Source organism: Macrotis lagotis, chromosome 1 (genome assembly GCF_037893015.1).
Source record: "Macrotis lagotis isolate mMagLag1 chromosome 1, bilby.v1.9.chrom.fasta, whole genome shotgun sequence".
Lineage (NCBI taxonomy): Eukaryota > Metazoa > Chordata > Mammalia > Peramelemorphia > Peramelidae > Macrotis > Macrotis lagotis.
The window spans coordinates 546803789-546820452 of NC_133658.1; the positions used below are offsets into that span (position 1 = coordinate 546803789).

Consider the following 16664-nt stretch of genomic DNA (forward strand, 5'->3'; position numbering starts at 1 on the left):
ATGATCCTAGGCAATGAATTAGGATAATAAAACCTAAACCTTATACACCATTTGTGTATAAGAATTTGATGGAAAGGACTAAATGATAGACATGAAGGATTGATCTTGTAGCAGACATTAATGATCTTTAACTACAACTCATTGAAACAGAGTATAAGATGGATTAATAAAGCTCATGGATGATACTAAATTAGGCACTGTTGCTGATATCTTTTTTAAAAATTTTAGTTTAATCTTGATAAATTTAATAGGCTAGATGAAGGATATCTGCAAAATAATACATCTGGAGAGGAAAAATAAACTATAAAAATAGAAATGAAGAATGATTATCTAAGAAGTAGTATAAGTCTTTATCCTTTCCCTTCCCCCACAAAGTCTGAAAAATTATGGTTCAAGGACCATAATATCTATCACAATGACAAAAACCTAATGTGCTCTAATCCTCAGATAACACATTTCCATCCCTCATAAATAAAAAAAAAAAAGTCACTTACCTGGGGATCCTCTGTTACTAAGGAGAGTGAGGAAGTAACATGTAGGTCATTATCTAGTTTGAAATAAAACAACATAAGCATTTAGAAAACCAATATTTGTATGTCTAATATTTCACCTTTATATGGTAAATGAAAAAAATACCTAGGATTTATTGGACTTTTTTTATGTATTTATACAAAAGTTTAAACAATGGAAAGAAATGGTAATGCCTTGTTCTTATCTATGTTAGGCCATCAATAATGGCCAAATCTCAGTGATCAAAACCTAATACTGTGATAGTCTTTCTTAAAAGGTAAAAGTACAACAATATGAAAATTAAATTAAGTAGAAGAAATATTTATTGCCTGAAAGGTCTTGTGCTAAGAATTAGTGACACAAGGATAACAAATGAGCAAAGTTCACAACTAAAGTAACTTATCTTCTACTCTAGGAGGGCGAGGGAGTAAAAATATGGCATGTATAATCCTAAGCATAAAAAAATCTGTATATATTCATATACATGTATAAAATATATACATACTTATATACCTATATATCTGTGCCTACACATATACTCATTATTACTTATACTTTATCTGCATACATGTTTATGTAAACATATACATTCTTGAGTCTTTCAGAAATAAATTCATATGCTAGAAGACAATTACACAATAAAGAGGCTTCTGTGTATGGGTGTGTTTGTACGTGCATTTTATGCATTTATATATATATATGTATATATATATATGTTCTAGAGAGAAAGATTCTTGAGTCTTTCAGCATGAAGATGTATACACATATAAACACAAAATACATAAAAAATTAAGTAAAATATAAAGATTCATATATGTACATGAATAGTTATATGTGTGCACATGTGTGTTATTTTTTCAGGATAGTTATATACACAATCATAAAAATACTATGCAACAAACACATTTCATATATATATTCTGGAGTTTTTCAGGATGTAGATAAACAAAGCAATAAACAAAAAACAAATGTATTTTATATGTGAATATATATACATTTTGTATACAGACATACATATATAATACACATATACACACATACATATACACACACACACACACACACACACACACACACTCTATAGTCTTTCAGAATAAGCCTTTCAGAAATACAATAAGTATAATATAAGTAAGTGAGAGACCCAAATAAAGTGTTTCAGGAAAATCTGTAAAGAGAAAGAACATTTTTAGCTAGGATAAACAGGGAAGGTTTAAAGAAGTGCCAACTGATCTTAGCCACAAATGAGGAAATTATAACAAGCAGAAATGAGAAACGAGTAAATTCCAAGCTTAAGAAATGGCCTGTGTAAATCCACAGATATAGGAGATTGAATATCAAGTCTGGGGAACATTTAGCAGTCAAATTTGATTTTAATGGAAGGTATAAAACTGTAAAAACAGAAAAGGTAGATTGGAGCCAGAATATAGAGGCTAAAAAGATTTATCCTAGCAGCAAAAGGGGGGTTTTGTTTTTCATGAAGGAGGCAGGTTTAGACTTATGTTTCAGGAAGATTATTTTGGTGAGTGTGTGAAAGATGGGTTAAAGATAGGAGAGGAGAGAGGCAAGATAAGCAGTTAAGAAGCTACTAAAAAATCTAGTGAGAGGACTTAATCTAAGGTGGTAGCTATAAGGGCAGCTAAACAGTAATGTTAAAATAAAAGTAGGACATAACAATTGTATGGATATTGGAGGGAAGGTGCTAAAAAAGGAAATGGTCAAAGATGATTCAAAAATTTTAAGCCTAAGGAAATTAAATTTTGAGTTATGATAAGGTCTAAGTTATGATAACTTCTATTGATGGATGAGGAGGTCTAAGTCATTGGAAATGAGAAGAATAAAGCAAAGACCTATATAGTTCAAAGAGTTATTAGTATAGATAGATAGATAGATAGATAGATAGATAGATAGATAGATAGATAGATAGATAGATATACTGAAATAATGCTAAATTAACATAAAGAGAAAGAATGTGATTCAAGGACTGAACTCACAGAAGTAATAGGAAGAATTACTTGGGAAGTTAAGAGGATGATAGCAATAATAATCTAATCTGGATAACAGAATCTTATAGAATGAACTTCTAAGTAATGGTAGCAGAGAAAAAGTGGCATAATAGCCCAAAAAGAATGCTGACTCAACTTTCTAGTCCTAGAACACTTTGGGGGGTGGGGGTAGTAAAGGCTGAGAGTTCATTAGAAAAAAATAGTTTTAAGGGCAGCTAGGTGGCACACTGGATAGAGCACCAGTCCTGGAGTCAGGAGGATCTGAGTTCAAATTCAACCTCAGACATTTAATAATTGCCTAGCTGTGTGACCTTGGGCAATTCATTTAACTCCATTGCCTTAAATAAAAATATTAAAAAAAAAATAAAGTTTTAACCACCACCAGAAGACAGGAGAAGAAATGTATTATGAAAGTCTGCTGACTTTGTAGTGATTCCACAGGGTATAACAGAAGAGGATATCAATAAATAATGGTAAATTGGGGCACAGTGATCTTTTATTAATGATCACCAATACAATAAGCTCCAGGAAGTTGCTAATGGGATTTTGGGAATGTTGCTGCTTCATCTGTTTTGTTTTTCATGTCTTGACTATAATGTAATGACTATTTTATTAGTTTGCTTTAGCCAACACATATAAACAAATTTTAAAAATATGGTTTCTCTGGGTATATTTAAGTGATATTTTGTCTTATATAGTAGAAAATCTGAGTAGAGGAAAGAGAGGACAATTACCTATGAAGATTACTAATTATTGCATGCAATTGTCAGTAAATACAAGCTATGAGTAGAAATGAGTGGCACAAAATGGATTGTCAGTTGGTTCCCAAAATATTTCTAAACAAAGTTCTATAATTGTAGAGCTGAATACATAAAAATCACATATTTATTTCTTTGTTGTATCAAGCAAGGCTTTCTTATATGACAGTCTCAGGTTTCTTGCTATTCAGTTTAAAATTATTTTTAGTTATTGCCTTCAATTTTAAATTGCTCCAATTTAAATTGCTAAGTTATCATAACTTAGACTTTATCATAACTCATACCCACTCTATGTTACTGTTTAGTACTTTATTTTGATCATTAAAAGACTACTATGATACTTCAGAATTACCTAGAGTTTGATAGTCATGTTGGCATTGTTGAGAGTTAGATGAATGAGACAACTGATGTGGAAAATCTTCATATACAGGCCCTTCTAACCATGGAAAACAAATGACTGCAAGATACCAGTGAGACCTGTTTTAAAAAAGAGAAAAAAATAGCTTTGTATCAATTTTAAAAATCTCAAAGGTATTTATTCTTCTCCAAGAAAACATGTGATAAAATAGGCATGATAGTTTTCATATCAATCTAAAAAACAATACACTCAATTGTTTGCAATGAGGTACCAACAATTATGAGAAAGCTCTTAATTATAATGAGCTAAAATTTGCTACCCTGAAACTTTAATACAACAAACCTAGTTTTATCCTCCAGAGTAACAGTGTCAATTCAAATGGAAACAGAGACTACTAATCCATATATAAAGATCCCACATATGGGCCATATATTAAATTAGTTTTAAAATATAATATGTTTTATTGTATTTTTATTTATTTTTAAGTATTTCCAAATTACATTTTAATCTAGTTTGGGCTGCACTAAGGAATGCATCAAGAAAAGCTGCCTGTTTGACTGCCCTAAAACTCTACTCTAGAGCCACTCAAGCTATTCCACAAGGCAGTGCTTCAAATAATGAACAGTTATGTTCCCTTCCCATATCTATCATCACCACTCAAACACTTCTCTTTTTCATACAATTTCCAGTTCCTTCAACAATCCACATGAACCCCTCATCTCTCTGACTTGTTCCTGTTCACTGAGAATGAGACACTAAGAACAACAGATTATATTCCAAATATAATCTTAGCAACAGAGAAGACAGTGGGATAATTGGCACCATTGATTTGGACATGATATTTCTACTAATGTTGCCTAAGATTAAATTTTGCTTACATGCTAATAACTCATTTTGAAGAGGGTCAAGAGGTACTGGATATAGCAAGCACAAAGAATAATCACAGAAAATAAAATATTTTTATCTTACCACATAGAAGATGACTACTTACCACTGTAAGAGTCATTTCTAAATCAATTATCTACATAAAGTCAGGCTATTGACTTGTTAGAACAAAATTAAATACAAAAACCAAATTAGAAGAATAAAAATAATAAGATAAGGAATGAAAATAGCTTCAACCTAAAGTCCTTAGATAAGTTATTTATTCCTCAAAATGAGAAATTTGATTAAATCAGTTTCATTATTAAAGGAAGTGACATAGAGTATCATCATTTCCTAAGAAAGTTTAATCAGTGTTAACCAACTACCCAAAAAAAAAAGTTTAAAAGAGAAAATATTCTTATCTGATAAACACCTATACTCTTTGCTAGGCTGAAAAATTTCTCAGTTGAGTAATGCTAAGTATAAAATATAAACTCATTTACAACCTTTTCAAGAAAGATGATGGAAGATTATGAGTAGTACCATGATGGAAGATTATAAGCAGTACCATAATAGTAGAAGGAATCAGAATAGTAGAAGAAAAGAAATATGTTTTAGACAATTTGTTGAAAATTGCAATTAAGCCAGATATTCTGAAGAGCAATTAGGGAAAAAACTGGAAGGAGGTCAACAAATAGATGAAAAATGGAAGAGATCGGGTAAGATTACTGTAACAATATCATTATCTCTTCATCAATAACAAAGGAAACAACATATTTGAGTTTTGATGTTTCTGATATCCTGGTCCCCCAATGTGCTACATGAGAATTTAGAACTGGCACTAAGGAAAACAAAAAATTGAAAAGGCAGTAGAACTAGACCAAGTATAAAAAAAGAGGTCCATATTGGAGATGACAATTCTGAGTTCACTGAGGGATCAAATCTCAAGGTATGTGAAAGAGAATAAGAAACCAATTCCATGGGAAAAAAAGTCTCTGGAAATCTTAGCACTAAAAAAAGGCAGCTCAAGTCCTATGAGAATAATAAAATGATAACTTTCATAAGGACAATTTTCCTCTCACCAAACAATTCAGGTACAATTTAAATAAAGAACCCTAGCATCTAAAAGAAAAAATGAGTATGTCAAGTAAAAGAATGTAGAAGTAAAAGAATACCTCTTCAAGATGGCAGAGAGAAGCCAGGCCCTGTGCTAAGGTCTCCTGATCTTCCCTGATAAACAATATGAAACAAACTTCTTAAGGGAAGTCCCAGAAAATGCAGAAAGAGAAGCTAGGAAAACAACAGGCACCTCAAGGTCTGTCTTTGGGGATGGGGGTGTGGTGAGTGGAGAGTGCTGACAGCCAGTGGGGGTGGGGGGGAGAGCAGGACTAATCTAAAATGAGCCCCCGCTGGGGGCTTTCACTATGGGAAACCACTGCCCTCTGAGAAACAACCAGAGAGTGGAGGCATGGCCCTGGAATTGACAGTCTAGATATTACATTCAGTGAGAAAAGCCTCCAATACCCCCTACTGACCAGCTAGAGATACCACACTCAGTGGGTAAAGCCTTCAGTGATGTCAATACCAAACTTCTGTGAAGCAGCCCCTCCCCCAACACAAATTCTTAGGAAAATGAAGAAAGGCCAGTGGGAAGGAGGGACCATAGAAAAATTCCTAGAAGGAAAAGACCCTAATTCAGAGAGACATAGAACCCCTGAGGAGAATATGATTTGGTCTCCAGTACAGAAAGATTTCCTTGAAGAAATCAGGAAGCAGTTTAAAAATCAATTGGAAAAAGAAACCCAAGAGAAGATTAACACATTGCAACAAGAAAACAAATCCTTGGAAAATACAATTGTACAGATGCAAAAAGAAAATAATTCTCTCAAAACCTCAAATGATCAAAGGGAAAACTCTTAGAAAAACAGAATTGACCAATTGGAAAAGGAGTTACATAACATAAATGAACAAAAATTCTTCCCTAAAAAAAAATAATGGAGTCTATGGAAACTAACTATGGAAACTATGGAAAATGACTTCATGAGACAATAAGAATTTGTTAAACAAAACTAAAAAATTGAAGAAAATGGTAAATAACTCATCAGCAAAATCACTGACCTTGAGAATAGAATGAGGAGAGAAAAACCTAAAAATTATTGGTCTTTCTGAAAAGACTGAAGAGAAAAATAAAAGCCTGTACTCAATATTACAGGATTTAGTGATGGAAAATTGCCCTGATATCAGGGAACCAGAGGGCAAAATCATTAATCAAAAAATACATTGATCCCAAGGGGTGGCTAGGTGGTGCAGTGAGGGGCGGCTAGGTGGCACAATGGAGAAAGCACTGGCCCTGGAGTCAGGAGTACCTGGGTTCAAATCCAGTCTCAGACACTTAATAATTACCTAGCTGTGTGGCCTTGGGCAAGCGACTTAACCCCATTTGCCTTGGAAAAACCTAAAAAAAAAAAAAAAAAAAAAAAAAAAAAATATATATATATATATATATATATATATATATATATATATATATATCCCTTCCCAAAAGGGATCCCAAAATGAAAACACCAAGGAATATTGTAGCCAAATTCCAGAACTATCAGATAAAAGAGGAAAATCCTGAAAGCAGCCAGAAAGAAACAATTTAAATTCCCAGAAACCACAGTAAGGATTAGACAGGACCTTGCAGCATCAACATTAAGGGACTGAAGGGCCTGGAATGCAATATTCTGAAAAGTAAGGGAGCTTGGAATGCAACCAAGAATCCATTATCTGGCAAAACTGAGCCTTCTGTTCCATGGCAAAAGATGGACATTTAATGAAATAGAAGACTTCCAACTTTTTCTGGTGAAAAGACCAGAACTTAATAGAAAATTTGGACTTCAAAAAGGAGACTCAAGAGACACACAAAAAGGTAAAAATTTTTAAAAGGGGGAGGGGAAAAAACTTATCAAATAAGATGAAACTGGCAATATCCCAACCAGAAAGAAAGAATTTAACAACTCTTGAGAATTGTAACTCTATTAGATAAAATTTAATTAGCCAGAAGAGAGGGATGCACATGACTTATTTGAGAAACTGTTATCCAATAAGATGAAACTGGATATATCCTTACCTGGGAGAAAGACTCTAATAACTCTCAATAATTGTAATTCTAGTAGAGAGAATATAGCCAGAAGTGATAGATACTCATGACCTTTCTGTGACTCAAAAAGAATGATTTAAAAACAATACCTCCTTAAAATGGAAGACAGTAAAGAGATGGGAAGATGGAGGACAGTGAATTGGGTAAATCTCATTATATTATGAGGTACAAAGAATTTATTGCAATAGAGGAAAAGAAGGGAGGAGGTGAGAACCACCTGAATCTTACTCTCATCAGATTGGCTTAAAGTTAACATACACACACAGTTAAGTTAAGAAAATTATCTTACCTTTAAAGTGTTAAAAGAGGAAAAGGGGAGGGAGAAGAAAGGGGGAATCAACAGAGGGAAAGGAAGGGAGAAGGGGCAAAGGGAAAGGGGAAAAAGGGGGAGGATGGTTGGATATAGGAGGGCAAAAACACTGAAGGTGGTGGTATTCATAAACAAAATACTGGGGAAGATGGATAAAGGGAAAGGGGGGGATATAAACAGAGGGAAGGCAATAGTAATTATAACTTTGAATGTGAATGGGATGAACTCTCCCTTAAAACATAAGCAAATAGCAGAGTGGATTAAAAACCAGCATCCTACAATATGCTGCTTGCAAGAAACTCATCTGAAGCAGAGAGATACACAGAGTATAAAGGTAAAAGGTTGGAGCAAAATATATTTTGCTTCAGCTGAAGTGAAAAAAGCAGGGGTAGCAATCCTTATCTCAGACAAAGCAGCTGCAAAAGTAGATATTATTAAAAGAAATAAGGAAGAAAACTATATCCTCCTAAAAGGTACCACAGACAATAAAGTAATAAATATCTATGCACCCAATGGCATAGCATCCAAATTCTTAGACGAGAAGTTGGAGGAGTTACACATGAAGACAAAGACAGCAAAACTCTACTAGTAGAAGAAATCAAACTCCTGCTCTCAGACTTAGATAAATATAACTATAAAATAAACAAGAAGGAAGTTAAGGAGGTAAATAGATTGTCAGAAAACCTAGATATGATAGACTTATGAAGGAAACTGAATGGGGAAAGAAAGGAATATATTTTCTTTTCTGCAGTACATGGCACTTACAAAAAAATCGACCATGTACTAGGGCATAAAAACCTAATAATCAGTTGTAGAAAGGCAGAAATAGTGAATACATCTTTCTCAGATCATAATGCAATAAAAATCATATGCAATATTGGGCCAGGTTGATATAGAACCAAAACTAATTAGAAACTGAATAACTTCATTTTAAAGAATGAGTGGAACAAACAACAAATTATAGAAAGAATTAATTATTTTATCCTAGATAATGACAATAATGAAACAGCATACCAAAACCTATGGGATACACTCAAGGTAGCTGTCAGGTGATATAGTATATCTTTAAATGCTTACATGAATAAATTAGAGAAAGAGGAAATCAATGAATTAAATATGCAACTAAAAAAAGAGAAAGAACAAATTAAAACTCCCCCAGTTAAATACTAAATTAGAAAATCTAAAAATTAAAGGAGAAATTAATAAAATCAAAAGCAAGAAAACTATTGAACTAATAAATAAAACCAAGAGCTGGTTTTATGAAAAAAAAACAATAAAATTGATAAATCTCTGGTCAATTTGATTAAAAGAAAGAAGAAAACCAAATTTCTAGTATCATAAATGAAAAATGAGGAAGAAATTAAAGTAATAATTAGGGATTATTTTGCCCAACTCTATGCCAATAAATCTGATCATCTAAATTAAATGGATGAATATTTACAAAAATATAAATTGTCCAGGTTAAATGAAGAGGAAATTAAATACCTAAATAACCCTATCTCAGAAATAGAAATTCAACAAGCCATTATTGAACTCCCTAAGAAAAAATCTCCAGGGCCAGATGGATTCACAAGTGAATTCTATCAAAAATTTAAGGAACTGGTTCCAATTCTATATAAACTTTTTGGAAAAATAGGTGAAGACCAAACTCTGTCTAACTCTTTCTATGACACCAATGTGGTACTCATACCTAAAACCAGGAAAAGTTAAAACAGAGAAAGAAAATTATAGACCTATCTCTCTGAGGAATATAGATGCAAAAATCTTAAATAAAATCTTAGCAAAATGACTACAACAAGTTATCTCTAGGATAATACATTATGACCAAGTAGGATTTATACCAGGAATGCAGGGTTGGTTCAATATTAGGAAAACTTTCAGTATAATTAATTATATCAATAACAAACCTATCAGAAATCATATGATTACATCAATAGATCCCGAAAAAGTTTTTGACAAAATACAGCATCCATCCCTACTAAAAAGACTGGAGAGCATAGGAATAAATGGATTGTTCCTTAGAATAATAAACGGTATCTATCTGAAACCATCATTATATGCAATGGGTATAGGCTAGAGACATGCCCAATAAGACTGGGGTGAAACAAGGATGCCCATTATCACCACTACAATTCAATATCATATTAGAAATCTTAGCTTCGGCAATAAGAGAAGAAAAAGGAATTCAAAAAGGGAAGAAGAGACAAAAATCTCACTCTGTGCAGATGACATGATGGTATGCCTAGAGAATCCCAAAAAGTCATCTAAAAATCTACTAGAAATAATTAGTAACTTTAGCAAAGTCACAGGATATAAAATAAACTCTAATAAATCCTCACCATTTCTATATATATGACTACCAAGATGCATCAGAAAGAGCTAGAAAGAGAAATCCCATTCAAAATAACCTCAGACAATATAAAATACCTTTGGAGTCTACCTTTCAAGGCAGACTCACAAACTTTTTGAAAACAATTACAAAATACTTTTCACACAAATAAAATCAGACTTAAATAACTGGGCAAATATCAACTGCTCATAGATAGGCCAAGCAAATATAATAAAAATGACAATTCTACCAAAATTAAATTACTTGTTTAGTGCCCTACCAATCAAAATTCCAAGAAATTACTTTAATGAGTCAGAAAAAAATTCATATGGAAAATAAGTAAATTCATATGGAGAAATAAGAAGTTGAGAATCTCCAGGGATTTAATGAAAAAAATGCAAAAGAAGGTGGCTTAGTCCTACCAGATCTAAAATCATATTCTAAAGCATCAGTCATCAAAACTGTCCGGTATTGGCTAAGAAATAGAGTGGTAGATCAGTGGAATAGACTAGGTGCAATAGCAATAAATGATTATAGTAATCTACTGTTTGATAAACCCAAAGAGTCCAGCTATTGGGATAAAACTGTCTCTTTGATAAGAACTGTTGGGAAAATTGGAAGTTAGTATGGAAGAAACTTAGATTAGACCAACACCTCACACCCTATATAAAGATAAGTTCAAAATGGATATAGGATCTGGACATAAAAAAACAATATTATAAGCAAACTAGAAGATCAAGGAATAGTTTACCTGTCAGATCTATGGGACAAAAAGCAATTTATGACCAAGGAAGAGATGGAGAACACCATTAAAAATAAACTAGATAATTTTGATTACATTAAATTAAAAAGCTTTTGTACAGACAAAACTACTGTGACCAAAATCCAAAGAAATGTAGTAAACCAGGAAACAATTTTTATGACTAGTTTTTCTGACAAAGGACTCATCTCTAAAATATACAGAGAATTGAGTCAAATTTTTAAAACAAAAAGCCATTCCCCAATTGCCCAGAGTCACACAAGCTTGTGAGCTTAGGAGGCCATATTTGAAATTAGGCCTTTCTGACTCTAGACATAGCACTAGATCTCTTGTACCACCACCTAGCTGCCTCAGATGAGGCAGGAGATGGTGAGATGGGGTCCAAATGATAAATGATCAAGACTGAAAAGCTGAAGAGAGACGAGAGGCTTTTGATTTCTGCTCCAACCTTCGTGATGTAAAGAGGGCAAAAAAAGAAAGGGGGTAAAAAAAAGGAAGGGGGAGGGAGAGAAAATTGAATGACTGAGTTCAATCAGTGAAATAGGAACAATCTGGCCCTAGTCAGAAGTAACAACCACAGAAGTGAAACAGTGTGAGACAGGGGGCTTGTAAGGAACTTTGCTAGGGTTGAGGTGTTATTTGTTGTACATTTCAAGAGATCCATTTCTACAAGACAGATTTCTGTGTTGGGGTTGTGTACTGTAGTGTATAGAGGAAGTGACTAGGGACCCAAGAAGACATGACTCAGAGAAGGTTAAACAGGTACATGGGTTCAAAGGGAGAGTAGTGTGTCACTCTTCAAATGATAAATTATTTGAAAAAAAAAAAATTAGACCAGGATCAGGGACCCCTGAAGAAGTTAGAGAATACAACCACTAAACCCTTAACTAGCATACCTAAGAACAGCTACTATATTAGGAGTGCCCAATTTTTCAGTTTTCATACTCCCAGAGCTTTCAGAAAACCTTCCTGTCCTCCCTATTCAATAAGAAAGGAAATAAGTTCTAAAGTTTCCCATACATATACATATATACATATATACATATATATATGTATGTACATAAGAATTAAGATGAATTAATTTTCATAAAGAAAAATTTGGCACATAAAATATTTTTAAATATAAGGCCTTTGATTCCATTTCTTATTAGTCAAAAGTTTTATTTGTAATAAATTTTTTAATGCCAATATATCATGTTAGGTCACCAGGTTGTTTCATGTTTTGTATCTGATAAGAGAACAGATTTGAGAATCCTCATTCAAGGAATTAAAGCCTTTTTACCAATAATAAGAATGTTATTTGCTTCCTCAAAGGTACACCAAAATTATTCTAATTTCATTAGTTGGAAATCAGTTTACATTTTCTGATTATTACAGAGATAATTTTCTTTTCTCATCTTTGATTAGGTTAGCATCCCTAATTTTTTTCTAGATCAATATGAAAACTTTTTATATACAGACTTCATTAATTTGGTTTTAATTAATGGGAATTATACTGTCAACTGATTATTTCAAATTTTTGACACATACTACAATGCTCCCTCCCTTTTTCACCCTGTTTTCTTCTCCCTCTTCTTCTTCCTCCTCCTCTTTGCCATTTTCTTTACATTCCACAAACTTCTACTAACACAAATACCTCTGGAATACTTCAATATAATAAAAAAGTTTTCCTAAATATCATCAATAATTCCCTGACAAACTTTTCATACTTAGAGCAGATACATATAACACCAAGACTGAAACCCCAGGACTAGACAATACCAAAAGTTTAAAAATGAAACGAGTCAATAAAAACAAAGGAGAGACACATAGCAGTGAGAACTCCATTGGAACTAGTAACATAAATATGAAGTTGACCCAGGCAGCAAGGTTACATGATTTCCTCCAACATGTTCAGAGCAAAAGGGGAGAAAGCAGATTTTAGAAGTATTCCAGGATTAGACCATAGAAAGAGATAATTACTATTAGTAAAACAATAATGCAAAAGATTCATCTTTTGGATATGTATAAACTATATTGGTTTACTTAAGAATAATGAAGGAAAACGATACCAGAGTTGCAAGAATGGCTTGGGGAAGTTAAGGAAGGAATGAAGTAACTAGAAGTTTCAATGAGGATATAAAGTGGGTTTTGAAAGGATGAAGCATAGGAAGAGCTGGGAGGTTAGATACATAAATTTCAAAATTCTGGATTTTGGATGTGAAACATTTGTGAATGACAATAACAAGAGAAAGTTCATCCCTGTTTGTGACTGAGGTGGAATGAACATACAGACCACAGAAACTGAGGAAGGTGATAAAATATGAAATAAGATTATATGAAAGAATATCAATATATAAAGGCAATATGGCATAGTTAATAGAGTGATGCTAATGAGTTCACAGTCAGGAAGAAATGTCTAAAACTTTCTTCTGATACCTACAGGTTAATTAACTTTGGGAAGTGACTTAACCTGTTGTGTTCCAAGTAACTCTTATGAGATTAGGAATTTTGGAGAAGATGTTAATCTGCATTAGTAGAAGCTCTGGGAATATGAAACTGTGATAAAGTTTAAATATAAATATTATGAAGTTGAAATATAAATATAAAGGCAATGTTTGATGTTAAAGATGTTAAAGAAGACAGTGATTCAGGTACTGAACTTCTTCAAAAGGAGGAAGGATGACCAAATAAACTGTCACTAAGATCTAGACAGGATAATATAAAAGGATAAAGTAAAATTCAAAGGAAAAGAGGTAACTTAAGGTAGTATAGGCTATTTCGGAAATAGCAATGAATAAAAGCACAATAATGATTTTGGGGAAGTACTTTGTAACCTTAATACCCTAGAAAAATAGAAACCAAATTATTATTTTCTAAGATTTCTCTTTTACCCCCACCATCTTCCTCTCATACTAACTTTCTCCTGAATTGGTTATATCTGTGAATTGAAGCCATCTAAGAACAAAATTTTAAATCTCCCAACTTGGAGTGGGGGAGGGGTAATTAGTCTAACTGCTTCCAATCAAAAGATTATGGCATCCACTTAAGAGTTGGAAAAGTTAACAGATATCATCTAATCTAACCCCCTCATTTTACAAATAAGAAACTCAGTCACACAGATAATGAATGAAAGTGTTAGGAACAGACCTTCAGTCTTCTGGTTCTAAAAGCCATTTTCTTTCCACTTTAACTTTTCTATCCTATGTATCTGCCAAATTCATATTCCTAAAGCAAAACTAATCAAATCCAATCATGTTCCTGTTCAAAAACTTCCATTAGCTCCTTCTTCTGACACCTCATACCCTTTCTCATATGTACTCAGTTCATAATGCAGAGGAAATGAGCCAAGTAGGCATACAGTGGATAGAGCATGGTCCTGGAGTCAGGAGGACCTGAGTTCAAATTTGACCCAGACACTTAATAATTACCTAGCTGTGTGGCCTTGGGCAAGTCACTTAACCACACTGCCTTCCAAAAAAAAAAAACATAGTTTAGAGGAAAGTACTGCATTTGGAGTAAGAGAACCTGGATTCAAATTCTGACTTACAATTACAATTTGTAGGAGCACAGGCAGCCCTTCTCTGAAAGTTATCCCATGCATAAAACAAAGAAGTTGGCCAAACAACTTCTGGGCACCCTTCCAGATAATTGTAATTCTATGATTCCTTTCCCATACACTATAAACTATGAGCTTTTTACCTGTGTATATAGATATGTTTGCACACGATGCTTCCTCTACCTGCAATGCTCTTTCCCTATTTCCACTTCTCTTTAAACCAAAGTAGCTCAACTTTTGTTGTTTCTACTTCTTTAGGATTGTAAACTTGCTAGGAGAGCATCTGCAGAAGTAATGATGTTACTACTTGATAAGCAAATGTAATAAATCTGAAGAGAGGCCCTTGAGGAGTCTTACAGTATTTTCAGTCAGATTCATTCCACATTACATTTAGTTCTTCTAGCATAACAGAATTCTGGTAAATTACAATATAGTATATACAAAGCAAAAATTAATGAGTTCCTTTTAATGTGAATACATTAAAATTTTTACAAAGTGATAACTTTTAGTACATCTACATCTAAAAGAACAATATTTTCTATAAATTATTTCCTATTTTATTTTAAAATAAGTCAAACTTACGCCTCATTTACAGGTACAAAGATGTAATCCTTATTAAAGATGTTTATATGACGAGTCCATGTACGTACTCTTTTATGTCTTCTCTGTGCCATTCTGAGAATATGGGGGAAAAAAACATATTTTGGTTCCATAATCAACCAAAAAGTATTTGTTAAACAAAGTAATTATTAAATTCTTACAGTGTTAAATTCCTTACAAGGAATCTTCCCTTAAAGTTTTGGAAGAAAGGCTTCTGGATTACTAATTTTTAATTTGAAAATGGAACTTGATATATTATCAGTAGCGAATGAGTGAATGAAGAAAGGAAGGAACTAGATGACTATTCAAGTTAGTAAGTTTATTTGTTTGGGGTTTTTTTTAAGTTTTTGCAAGGCAATGGGGTTAAGTGGCTTTTCCAAGGTCACACAGCTTGGGAATTAAGTGTCTGAAGCCGGATTTGAACTCAGGTACTCCTGACTCCAGGGCCGGTGCTCTTTCCACTGCGCCACCAAGCTGCCCCAAACTAGTAATTATAGATCTTCTCTCTAAGATGTTTACATTCCACAAAAATATTTTATTTTATTAATGACTGATTCATTGGTTTTTTTTTTAAAAAATCCCAATACACTATCATCCATAAGGGGGACTATTTTAGCAAATCTTTTTGATTTGTTCTTTTTTTTTAGTTTTTTCCTTCTAATAAGCAAAATACTAAAGCAAATAACTACTGAAAACTAATTGTCAAAGTAGGTATTGTAACTTCAAATTGGCAAGAGACTCAATGACATTGTAAATGTGAGATATGGTTACTTCATGATGCATATACCCCATAGCAAACTTGCTGAAGCAAAAGTTTATGTAGTAGTTAAAGAACTCTCAAAGGTGTGAGTTCATTGGAAATCAAAACTGTCAACAGCAATTAAGGGAGAATTCTATTTTCAAGATATAACATCAAGCACATCCAAATAATTTTTTACAGACTCAATTTTTTACATAAAGCAAAAATTTGAAGTATATTGTGCTTCAAACAATAATAAATTATATGGGCAGAAGGTTCACAAGTTATTTTGTTGTTCCACAAACTGGAGCTATGAATGAATGAATACAATCATTCTGGAGAACAGTTTACAACTATACCCTAAAATTTATAAAACTGTACATACTCTTTGATTCAAAGATATCACAGTAGGTCTATAGTCAAAAGAGAATAAAGAAAGAGGAAAGGAGACCATGTGAACAAATATATTTATAGCAGCTCTTTTTGTGGTGGCAAAGAATTGAAAAATTCAGGGGAGGACCATCAATTGGGGAATTGTTGAATATATTATGTTATACGAATATGATGGAAAAATTGTACTATTAAAAATGAAGGGCATGATTTCAGAAAAACCCAGAAAGACTTGTTTGATGCTAAGTAAATTGAGTAGAAGCAGAACAATTTATATAATAATAGCAATATTGTAAAGATAATCAACTCTGAAAGATTTAGTAACTTTGATCATAACAACAGTCAACCACAATTCCAAAGGAC

At 32.9% G+C, this 16664-nt stretch overlaps 1 protein-coding gene across 14 annotated transcripts in view; it reads right to left on the reverse strand.

Annotated features, from left to right (window-relative positions):
• Positions 1–16664, reverse strand: part of SENP7 (SUMO specific peptidase 7) — a 199930-nt gene that overhangs the window by 23212 nt on the left and 160054 nt on the right. For 13 of the 14 annotated variants that reach the window (XM_074214358.1, XM_074214356.1, XM_074214355.1 and 10 more), the window contains 3 exons: positions 15155–15247; positions 3624–3748; positions 495–547 (listed from right to left, as the gene is read on the reverse strand). In XM_074214358.1, the coding sequence (XP_074070459.1) occupies positions 495–547; positions 3624–3748; positions 15155–15247 (271 nt within the window). The remainder of the gene's footprint in view (positions 1–494; positions 548–3623; positions 3749–15154; positions 15248–16664) is intronic. The other variant, XM_074214357.1, reaches the window with a different exon arrangement.